General features: G+C 35.9%; 1 protein-coding gene across 1 annotated transcript in view; it reads right to left on the reverse strand.

Moving 5' to 3' along the window:
- Positions 1–12,565, reverse strand: part of COL24A1 (collagen type XXIV alpha 1 chain) — a 121,299-nt gene that overhangs the window by 36,542 nt on the left and 72,192 nt on the right. The window contains exons 20-24 of the mRNA XM_019626407.1: positions 7,579–7,686; positions 5,857–5,964; positions 5,711–5,764; positions 5,036–5,098; positions 1,238–1,291 (exon numbers count right to left, since the gene is read on the reverse strand). Coding sequence (XP_019481952.1) covers positions 1,238–1,291; positions 5,036–5,098; positions 5,711–5,764; positions 5,857–5,964; positions 7,579–7,686 — 387 coding nt within the window. The remainder of the gene's footprint in view (positions 1–1,237; positions 1,292–5,035; positions 5,099–5,710; positions 5,765–5,856; positions 5,965–7,578; positions 7,687–12,565) is intronic.

A 12,565-nucleotide genomic window follows, 5' to 3' on the forward strand; every position in this document is an offset into this window, starting at 1 on the left:
TCCCGCAGGGAACGAATATTTTCTTTCCAAGTCTCAATTTGCCTCTTTCTATTGTGCTCCTGTTATTGTATGTTTACATTATTATTACCGTATTTGCCGGCGTATAAGACGACTCGGCGTATAAGACGACCCCCTAACATTTCCACTCAAAATACAGAGTTTGTTATATGGTCGGCTGTGTGCGATTTTGCGAGCGTGGTAAAATCGCATAACAGCAAAATCGCATAACAGCTGAGCATACACCCAGCAGCGCTGCTGATGCCTGAACGGTATGTGGAATGAAGTGGGCGGGCATCGGGAGGCCACTATGGCACGGGGCAAGCACTATGGGCAGTCTATCTGAAGTGTACCTGGCGTATAAGATGACCCCCCACTTGGAGGCATATTTTTCAGGGCCAAAAAATCGTCTTATACGCCGGCAAATACGGTAGTATTGTAAAACTCTCCCATGACCACCTCCTCAACTTTCTTAAGGCACTGGCATATACTAACTGTCACAGTTTCCTCTCCAAACATATCTCGAATGGGCGGAAGGAGCATTGGTCCTGAAATAAGAAACATCAGCTATGTAATTCACTAGCTGATTCACCATGAATAGCTAGGTAAATTCTATCAACTTCAGCTGTTTCCTTACGTCTTAAATGGAAAAAATAACATCTACTCCAAAAGTTTGCTGTAAGAATTTGAGAGAAGTTATTATTAAATATTTTCATCTACTTTCCTCCTCACTGCAATTTGTACTCTATCTTTTGCAATGTATTCTTTAAGATCACTGTTAACTATTCCTTTCTTGAATCTCATCTATCTTAACCATGTGCTTTTCTGGTTATCCTATTCCCACCGACTATTTCTTTCCTTTATAGTGGGCGCTTCCAAGAATTCAAAGATTAGCTGTCTACACATCTGCTATGCTCTTCCCTTCAGAAAACTGATTCTTTTTATTGTTTTAGTGATCACCTCTATGCTTATGATACTCAACCCTTCCTCCCGAACCCCAGTTCTAGTTTCCTTTCTCAACTCCAGTTTTAATGCCTACCTCACTATATACACCTTCTTCATTACACACATGATCTCTAAGTTCTCAGGAATCGCCTTCTAGAGGAAAATGTACCTCTATTTTTGCCCTTTGCTTCTCAGATACCCAGGGTGATCCTTTGTGGAATACTCTAGAAATAAGATTAAAGAAAAGAAATATATAAAAGAGAAAAAAGAAAGACCTGTATTGTGACAAACTTACAGTTCTACCAGTTGGGCCTGTTATACCTTCTCTGCCAAAAGGGCCAGTGTTTCCCTGTTGGAGTAAAAGGAAAACAGTCAGTCTCACTGCCAGTATAATTCAGAAAAATTCTAGAAAATTTCTTGTGCAATGGCAAAATAGTCCATGTCTGCATAATTTCAGTTTTTATTATACAATTTTATAGTATTAGCAGATATCATAGTATTATAATTTTGATGTATAGTGTGTGACACAATTCTGTATATTATTATAGTTTCCTCTCAGGAGAGTTACATCAGTATAATTTCTAATAAACTGATAAATCAGCATTACAAGTTTTATGTGTTGGTAACTTCAATGATACCATTTTATATGTGTGTCATTACATAAAAAATCCAATTACTTTATATAAAAAGACTACATAGAAAGATAAACAACATTTTGAATAAATTTCTTTATAGATGTTGAAGGAACAGATGTTTGAGTGGCATACAGTATGGAATTGAGAGAAAGCATGAGAAAGAACCAGGGAGCAACTAAATTTCACTTTCTTCATCCATAAAATAAGAATGCCTACTTCATAGGGCCATTGTGAGAATTAAACGTGACAAATGACTTTGAAGTTATAAGCTGTTATTTGATTATTAATATAACCTTGTATAAGCTGGCTCTCTGTTCAAATCCTCCCAAACCAGGTATAGGACCTATCATTTCTTCATGAATACAAACTACGGGCTTTAGTTATTTCCCTCAACCTCCACTCCCACTTCCACTGGCTGTAAATGTCAGACTTTCTGGCTCACACTTAACCTGGAATATATAAATGTAGATGTCTAACAGGCTATCTCTTTTCTAATTTCTGCCAAGGTACAGAAAATACTATCAATTGAGGTAATTGTAATGCCATGCAGTCCATCGACAGATAGCTTTAATGTTAAGTTGGGCCAGAATGAAAGAAATGGGCCTGCTACTCCAAAAGTAATTTAGTGGAATAACTTTTAAACACAAAGATTGACTATTAAGTAATAATTTGTAAATTTGGTACCCAAATCTCAAAGATCACAATCAAATGAAGAGACTTGATTTCTTAACTTAATCAAATGTATCCTCCAGACTGGCTTATCACTGAAAAAAAGTCAAGAAAGCTTCAATCTAATAAATTTGACTGTGACCTGACTCTCTGAAATAATGATTTGTTAAAAGAATGGAGAGGTATACATGGACTCCAGAAAAAGTAGACCAAAATAGCCAAAAATTGTCTATGTTTATCTACATGTGTCCAAAAGATGAAGTACTATGGTTGGTATCAGTTAACTACATAAATACATCTTTGAAATGAAGGACAGTTAATCCAGATTTCCTACTTCAATTAATTAAATTAAATTAATCATTGAATATTTATTAATTATTGGGCAAGAACTAGGCACTAGATCACTTAATATCTGTTCCATATCTTACTTATGCAATTAACAAGAAACTTTCCAACATATTCTTTGGTCAGTCTGATGTGGATTCAAATTTTGGCTCCTCTACATACTAGCCATATGTGGCCTTGAGCAAATTACCTTTCAGAGACTTAGTTTCCCACCTGCAAAATGGGGATAATAGCATATCTCACAGGATTTTAATGATTAAACAATATGAGACACAAACTATACACCAGTACCTGGTACATAATAGTCTTCTGCTAAATATTAACTTACCAAGGCTTTTCTTTTGTCTCTGTAATGGCTTAACAAAGGAACATCTGCCCTTATAAAATAGTATTTGTGAGCTAATTACCAGAACTTTACTATTAGTGAGCTGATAAAATTTCTGGAGCTGCAAAGCAATATAATTTCAGATCCTGTCCTACAGAGGCCCAGCACTTGGTAAGACACTGCTGAGGACAGATGCGAGGCAGGCAGCTAACATCTCTTTGATAATACCAAGATAGGATTTAATTAATTGGGAACTTAATAAAATTAGAGTGAATGGATTTAATTATTGGAGAACTTAATATATGTAAGAACTTAAAGCAATATTTATCATAGAGACGCCTATCCATATAACCCACTTGTGGATAATCAAAAATTGGACTTCACATAAAAGCACAAACTTTCCATGGTTCTTCAGGAATTATAAAAATAACCAATAAATATGCACCTGAAGGAATGTTGAGAAGGGTCTTTAAAATAAACACTTCCAATGACAACACTGTTCTTTGTGTTATTGGAAATAATTTATTATAAGACTTAGGGAAGGGGTGTAGAATTTAAAAAATTTGACTTTTCATTTAATATTCTGCACAAGACAGTGGTTTTCGTTTGTCAAGATTTTTGTTTTTTGTTTTGTTTTGTTTTGACAGATCCTGCCTCAGATTTATTTGTCCAAATAGCATAGGAGGACACCAGCCCCATGCAGACAGCAGCTCACAGGTCACATCAGTCGTTCTGTCCTCACATCTGCAGACAGAGGCCTCTACTCTGGAACCTTCATGGGGGCACCTTCGGGAGCCAAAGCCTGAGCTGGGGGGCAGAATGCTGCAGTCTCAGCTGGAGCTGGGGTCTTGGTTTGAGCCTTGGACCTTGGACTTTGCCCGGAAGAGCCTGAGACCCTTGGCGATGCGGGCTGGAGTACGTTTCCCAAGTCTGGGTGGGCAATGCAGACAAGTCAACTGAGCTTGCTGCTGCCGCCCTTTGGGATCTTGGGCTTGACCTTCTTGGGCTTTATGAGGGCCTTGATGGCCTCAGCCGTGCACACATGGCCTTGGCATTGTCGGTTTGCATCTTCTCCAGGCCCTTCTTGTTGTGCTTCTCGGTAAAGCGCATGTTCCTCAGGAACTTGGGGTCCACCCCCTTAAGAGATTCGTGTCTTTGTGATCGGGGTTTTTTTGATGCCGTTTCTGTGCAATTTTCGGGACTGGTTGTGCACGGTGTGGCTCTTGGACTTGGCCACGTCTGCACCCAAGCCCACAGCTTCCAAACTTAAATTCTTCTTCAGGATTCCTTTCTCCTGCATCTGTCCTGTACTTTCCTTCTTCATCTGTCTGCCGACTCTCTCCACCCCTGCCTAAGCAGCTGCTATTGGTCATAGAGGTGCTACTACTACAGTCAAACTATTGTTTGGCATTTTTATAGCTTATTTTTTCTTTTCAGTTTTATAGATTATCTTATTAATTAGGATTATGGTTAATAAAAACAAAAAAGCAAAAACAACAACAACCCCCCCCCCAAAAAAAAACCCAAAACAATAACCAGTAGCTGCTGGTGGCTTATCTATCCTAATTACATTCTTTACAGTTTGCAATTCCAGGCACTAAACAGCTAGCAGGAGTTCTTCAGACCCGGTCTTTGCAAGTCTTTAAGCAGTTCCTCATCACTCTCTGGGGACACCCACCCCTGACCTGGGGAAACACAGCTATTGGGAAATGTTTTTCAAAGTGTGGTCTGAGAAGCTCTGGTCCTGGGCCTGCCTCCTCCAGGTGGTGCATGGGGGTGGTCTTTGGTTGTATAAGTGCTTATAACCTGAAACTGCATTATGCTTTGGTTCCTAGTGTGAGTGAATAAATACATTATCCAGTATTCACATTCATTCTGATGATTTTTTTTTAAACTAAGAACCGGGAAGTACGGGTGGTCTCTGGGGTCTTTTGCTCAAACTAATACATGAACTAAAGGCTGAGAACCTCTACATGTGCTCTAGTGAGTTTCTATCTTATAAGTCATTTTATTAAGTCATTAATTGGACTGTATTAATTTTAGAACTTTTAACCCTAATTCATACAATGAGGGAAAAAAAATCACAATTTCTGGGCAGGTAGAATGACTTTACACTTACTCTCTGTCCAATAGGACCTTTAGGACCTGTGATGCCAACAACGCCAGCATCACCGTCAGGACCCTACAAACACAATAAAAAACAACAAGTCAAAATCTTTAGCTCTGTAGGAACACTTTACAAATGAAACAATCTTGTACCAAAATACTAAGAATTGCCCTCTAGAAAATGGAACATGATAGTTTATGATGTACATGTTGGAGTATTTTGGAGAAATTATACTGAGGTCTCCAGCTTACTTTGAAATACACCAAAAATGGATTAAGAGAGGGGGAAAGGGATGGATAGATGGATAGGCACATGAGAAAGCAAGTAGAATAAAATGTTAATGGTAGAATCTCGGTCATAGGTATATGGGTGTTCATTCACACTCTCAACTTTGTTGTTATGTTTGAAAATTTTCATAATAAAATGTTTGGGAAAATGAAATGAGAGGGGACAAAAGCAAATAATTCAATAAAATTGCTAAGAAAATATATAGGTACATAAGTGTTATAATTAACATATTCAAAGCTCAAATATATAACTGTACAAACTGAAAATTTGCAGATTAAAAAGATGTTGAAAACATCTAAAAAAAGATTTAGTCTCAAGTCAGAGACTAAATAATATTGGTATTTCAACATCTTTTTTTCTAGCTAGCTAGAAGACTAACAGGAAATTATGTAAACATACTTTGGGGCCCGGGAATCCTTGGAAACCTGTCAAGCCTTGAATACCATGTTCTCCCTGCAATGGGAATAGATACAATAATCATTATTGTGCAATGGTGGCCTAGTCTGCCGAATAAGTGCTTAGTGAATTTCTGAGTTGGCACATACAGGCTGCCCTTTCAGACCAGGCTCTCCACATGGTCCTTGATCACCTTGTGCTCCTCGGTGACCTCTTTTACCTTGAATTCCAGGTTGACCAGGTAACCCCTGTTCACCCTATGGACAGAAAAAGAAAGGTGATCTTGGCTTTAGAACCTCTAAAAATATTGGCTTTTAAATAAAACCCAAATGCAGGCCCGTCTCTAGGCATACATAGTACTGGGGAAATCAAATTCTGCATGATCATTCTCCTCACCAATATTTTCCACATAAATAATACTTGATAATAATAAACAAGTATAGCAGTGGGGAAAAAATTCCAGAGACTGTAGTCATAAATGTGAAAAGTGGAAGGAAGGGGTTACATATAACTCTAGAAGGAGGATAGTGGGGCTCCAGAGAGAATAATGAGGGTATGGTGTGTATGTGAGGAAACTTGTATTTTATTTGAATTGATATTCTTTTGCTGTGTTTTCTTTCATACACAGAGATATCAGCTATCTGATACCAGAAACAGAATGGAGCCTCCTGAAGTGTGAACCCTGGTTTTTGCCACAATTATCTTTTCGATTCTATCACTAAGAAATGTCCATTATCTGTTTCCCAATGTTTTTCTGATGTAAGCCCTCTTTATCACCTAAAAGTTCAATTTAAAGAAATAGTTCATCACCATTATTTTAGCTTTAAAAATCAAAAAATTTAAATTTATTTTTATCTTGTTTTTAAAATGAGAATTGCAGTATCTTCCACACCATTTCTAAAAATAAACTTAGGAATCAGGTGGAGTTTAGAAATAGGTTAATGAAAACATAATGCTTGGCAGACTTTGATTAAAGATTCTTTAAGATTATCATCCACTGTCTTGAAACAAAGATACAGCTTTGGGATTTGACAAATATAGGTTATTTTTATTGCAGATTCACACTTAAGAGGTAGGGCTCTTTCTTATTTTTTCTCCCTAGTTTTAGTATTTTCTCAGCTACCTTGAATTTTAGTGGAAAGGGATATTCATGATATGAACATTAACAGTGGGCACAAATTGTAAACAGTAAGCAACTGGGTCGTCATTTTCAGTTTACCTATATAGGTGGGAAGATCTGAAAATTCTTTCAAAGTGGAACTGTGAAAATCAAATTAAGAGGTAATAAGGGGGCGTCAATGTCCTAATCCTAGGCTTTTATGAAATAGGTTTAGACATTGGAGCAGTGTCTCAGTTGTCTGGGTCAATTCTGCATTGAGATATTTCTAAGAGAGGTTTGTTTGGAAAGCCTATTGACATGTGACAGTACTCTGCAGTGAATGCTAATGCAAGACTTAGTTACTATGACTCTAAGAAATAATCTATACACTTAATTGGCTGGTTATTTTCAGGCTGAGGAACAGAAAGTATATATGAGAAAGTATGTATCTGGAAATAAATAAGATTTTTCTGTTTTGGAGAAGGTGGATGAAGGAGAGGGAAGAAAAAACAACATGAATCAAAGAGTATTTTTTAAAGCACCACCAGTCCTGGGTTAATAAATTGTTTTGGCAAATTTCATGTACTGTGGCTATCATGGGAAATGGGTATGTCAAGGCCCCACCCCCTTCACTTTCTTTCTAATGTGTTTTTATTATTAGCCAGATTTATTAAAAGCTATTAATCTTACCCTCCTGTCATCTAGCCTATGAACTCAGTGCCAGTAAGGACGGTCAATACTGCTCATGCATCAGAACAAAACATTAAAATACCTTTGGGCCTAGAACTCCTGGGTTTCCTGGCAGGCCTGATGAACCCTTTGCTCCTCGAGGACCTGGAGACCCAGCCAGTCCTGTTCTTCCTGGGCTGCCTCTGAGGCCCTAAATAACATAGATAAGAGATGAAAACTGGGACAGTGCCTAAAAGACCCATTCTGGGGCCTCAATAAAGGTAGGAGGGGTTGGCGTTCTGAAAGGCTGCTGTTGACACACTGCCCAGGTTTGGCAGTGTCCTGGGTTTCTTTCTCAAATTAAGTGAAATGTTTAAATAATATGTTGGCTTACCTAAAATCTCTAATTATAGTTAATGTAATGGTCTTGGGTTTTTACAACAAAAGTACTGAGGCAGTACAAAGTCCACCAGTACTTTCTGGCTTCAGTAGCCTACGTGTGAAGCATGTTTGCTGTATTCTAACTTTTTATATTATATTGTATTATACTCTGGTGTACCTGCCAACTGAGTAATGTCTCCTTAAGAAGAATATTCAGATGGATGTTAACTAGGCTAATTGTGGTGACCGTTTCTTAAAACATACATATATTGAATTATTATGTTGTACACCTGAAACCAATATAATGTTATATGTCAATTATATCTCAATAAAAAAGGGAGGAATATTCTATTTCTCCATCACACATGATTCCAGAGAATTTACTATAAATAGTTTCATTGGGAATAAAGTTAAGTAAGCAAGCAGTATTTCCTAAAAGTCAAATCCTAAAATAAAGTTGGCAAACTGATTTGCAAGGCAAAATCCAACCCATCACCTATTTTTTTGTAGAGCTCCTGAGTTAGGAAGATTTTTTACATTTTTACATTTTGAAAATAATCAAAACAATTATATTTCAAGACGTGAAAATCATATGAAATTAGAATTTCAGTTTTATTGCAACATAGCCATGCTCATTCCTTTCTATACTGGGTAATGGCTGTTTTGAGCCATAAGGCACAGTTGAGCAGTTGTGGCCGAAACTGTAGACGGCACTTACTGCTTCAAACTGCTGCTTGTTGCAATGTAAATTGCAGTGAAGTTATAATTTGACAGTGTTTCCTATGTTGGAACTTATGATGACTCACTGTGATCTTTTATTTGTTTTAATACCAGTGCATATTGGTCATGTCAAGACAACAAAACAAAACAAAACAAAACAGTAGACTATGAGTGCTGTGTTTTTAAAGCACAGTGAAATGTGGATTGTTTATCTGTTGTCAAAATAGATCTTAAATCTTTGTAATGACATTATAGTTGTACTAAAAAATAAAATACAATACACATCAACATTATTAGACCAAGCATTTGATATAATATTCCCATGCCATAGGTATGTGACAGAAAACTTAGGACATTTAAAATGGAGTATTTTATCACAACAGTATTTCTCCACAAAAAAAATGAAAATAAAGTTGCAACTAAAGTAAATTTCTGAGTGGTTCATTTATTAGCCCAGCAAGGAAAGGCACTTATTGATAGTGACTTACTGAAATTGTGCAGCAAAAATAAATTCGTTTAAGATTGTTAGTTTTTGGCAAGAACAGTTGCTTAAAATGGTGAGGACATTGGAATTGCATTAATAGTTAATTAAAATACAAGGAAAATTCTTTTGAGTGGTTTTCCTTGCCTCTTGAAGAATTGATAGGTTTTAGTACAGTGGTCCCCCCTTATCCAAGGGGGATTTGTTCCAAAACACTGAGTGGGTGCCTGAAACTGTGGATAGTACCGAACCCTACATATACTATGTCTTTTCCTATCCATACTACATACCTATGATAAAGTTTAATTTACAAAGTAGGCACAGTAAGAGATTAACAACAATAACTAAAAATAGAACAATTATAACAATATGCTGTACTAAGTGTTATGTAAATGTTGTTTCTGTTTCTCTCAAAATGTCTTATTATACTGTACTCACCTTTTCACTTAAAGGAAGCACTTTGCAAGGCTTCTCTTTGTTATATCTGATTTGCCAGCACCACTATTCTTGTGCTTTGGGGCCATTGTTGAGTAAAACAAGCTTAACTTGAACACAAGCACTACCATACCCAAGAGTTGATCTGATAATTGAGATGGTTACTGGGTGACTGATGGGCAGGTCGCATACACAATGTGGATACACTGGACAAAGACATGATTCATGTATTGGGCGGGATGGAGCAGACAGTGGGAGATTTCATCACAATACTCAGACTTGCATGTAATTTAATGCTTAAATTTGTTTATTTCTCAAATTTTCCATTTAATATTTTTGGATTGCAGTTGACGGTGTATAAATGAAACCAGAGCAAGTGAAACCATGGATAATGGGGGACTACTGTAATACTACTCAGTTGTTAATCTGAGGAGTCAGTGTTGAGTTTGACTTGCCAAAAGAATTAACCTGTATGAATATTTTGTGGAGAATATAGGTTAGAATATTTTTAAAAAACTTGAAAACACTAAAGAGTACAACCTGAAGTGGAATCTGCTAAGATTTGATAAAACCAATAGCAATAAATTGGAAAAAGACTTATTGGACAAATTTATAAAACTTGTGAAAATGTAAGGTGTTTAAAGATTATGAATAGTCATTGTATTATTCACCATCTGAGGAAAATACTTGAATCTAGCATCTGAGGAAAATACTTGAATCTAGCATATGTTATTGAACTAGTAGTAGAAACAGTAAACGCTATTGACTCCTTCCTGTAAATTTAATGTTCACAAGTTCTACGAATTTTTTTGTCAAAATAGAAACTAAGTATCCTGACTTTTTCTAGCATATGGAAATTTGATGGCTTAGCAGTGATAAAGTTTTACTGAGATTTTTTGAAATGGAGATTGAAAATCTTTTTTGAATGAGAAAAACTGCCCTCAGTCTCTATTATTGCATAAGTGGCTTTAGAAACTAGATTTTGCTGCAGACTTTCTAATGTTTAGTAATAAATTGAACCTAAAATTACAAGGCAAAACCATGCTTACATGTGAAACATATACTGTAATACAGTCATTTTGTGACAACTAACATTTGAATCACAAATAAGGTCAACCAACTGTATATACTTCCTGTCAAAAATTAAAACAATAAGTGCCATCTCCATTTCCACACAAATTTGTAGTGGGTAGATTTTCTGAGCTCAAGCAGTTTTAGCAGCACTTTTTAGACCTAGATGTAAGAAATTTCTGTATTTCAAAATCCACTTAACTTTGCAATTGAGAAGTTTCCACCTAATCTTCAATTGGAAATAAATAATCTACAATGTAATGACATGCTAGAAGGCAAATATCATGAGAAGAATCTAACAGAATTTTATAAATTCCTTTCCAGCAATAAATATTTTCAATTAAAATCATATGTTTATGAATTACAGTATTTAACAGTATCTATCTGTGTAAAAAAAATTTCCAAAGTAAATATGTAAAATATTCAAAATCTCATTATAGGTCAGCATTAACAGATGAAAATTTTGATGATAGGAAACTGTAATAAGCTAAATCTTATCCCTCTCCAAAAGAATTACACTTTTTCTCATTACTACACTTGTATTACAAAAATTGTACTAAATTATTATATTTTGAATTTCAAAAAGAAAAAATCAGAAATCGATTTTCTTTCTTGCTACATAAACTCTTTAATAATATCATTGATTTTGTGTTTTGCCCTGGAAAGACAAAAATAGTTACTAATATTTGCAGAAAAATTTTGCTGACCCGTGTTCTAAGAGATGATTGCATTTTCTAACTTGATTCCTGGGATATTAAATTGAGTTATGCAATAGCTCGTCCATGCATTCTACAAATATTTGTTGAATATCACCTATGTGTAAGGAAGGTCCCATGGAAAGCCCTGTGGATAATACACATACATTTTTTGTTTTCAAGAAGTTTAAAATAAAGTGAAAAAGATAAAATGTAATATACAAAAAGTTATAATTAAGGCAGAAATGTAAAAAAAAATGCCATATGTGAAGAGAGATATAACACAAATACTAGAGAGCTTCCGAATAGGGCATATTTCCTTTGATATTAATCAGAAAAGGAAAATACTGAGAAGGTAGGGTGGAACTGGATCATAAGATAAAGACATTGCCCTTCAAGTTATAAATGTGGTAGGAGAGGTGATCTGCTCAAGATAGGCTAGAATCCACTTCTGTGGAAGACTTGGTTGGAAAAATAGGATTTAAAAGGTAATGCCAACTTTGAATTTAAAACTAAAGTGTTTTTTTCCCTTCCCCCACCCCCAAATACTATTTCCTCTAGGCTATATCACCACATATCTTTTTATTCTCTTATTATGGTAAAAAATAATTCAATGTATTTTTAAAGTTATCTTTTCTAAGTAGACTTTCTTCATGACCACAAAACTCACTAAAATAATGAATAAAATAGTATTTTTTTATTACTTGTATTTTTAAAATTTATTTATTTTATTAGTTTCAGGTGTACAGAACAATGCAATAGTTACCCTTTTCACCCCTCAAAAAAAACCCCTCTCTCCCATCTATTGCCCTTCCACTCCCGATATCATACATATCTATTACAATTCCATTGACTCCACTCCCACACTCTACTTCACATCCCATGACTATATGTATATATAATTATAGTTGACATACAATATCATTCAACATCAACTTCAGAAATAGTATTTTATATCAGTAGGTACCATGACTATGCTGGGTGCTTACAGGGAGACATCTATCACCTATAGGATATAGGTTCACATTCTTTAGCTTAACTTTTAAACCTTTTTTTTTTGTCTTAATCTACATTGACCATTTTATCTCTTACCAATTCTCTGTGTTAGTAGCTCTCAGTATTTGTAAGAAACCATATTGAGGGCAAAATTCTTATAGAGGGAGGGAGGAAGGAAAGGGGGAAAAAAGAGAGCAGGAGGGAGACAGGGAAGGGGAGAGGGAGGAGGAAGGGGGAAGAGGGAAGGAAGGAGGGAGAAAGGAAGGAAGAGGGAGAGGGAAGAGGAGGGGGGAGAGAGAGAGAGAGAGAGA

Source organism: Hipposideros armiger, unplaced genomic scaffold, assembly GCF_001890085.2.
Source record: "Hipposideros armiger isolate ML-2016 unplaced genomic scaffold, ASM189008v1 scaffold_675, whole genome shotgun sequence".
Classification (NCBI taxonomy): domain Eukaryota; kingdom Metazoa; phylum Chordata; class Mammalia; order Chiroptera; family Hipposideridae; genus Hipposideros; species Hipposideros armiger.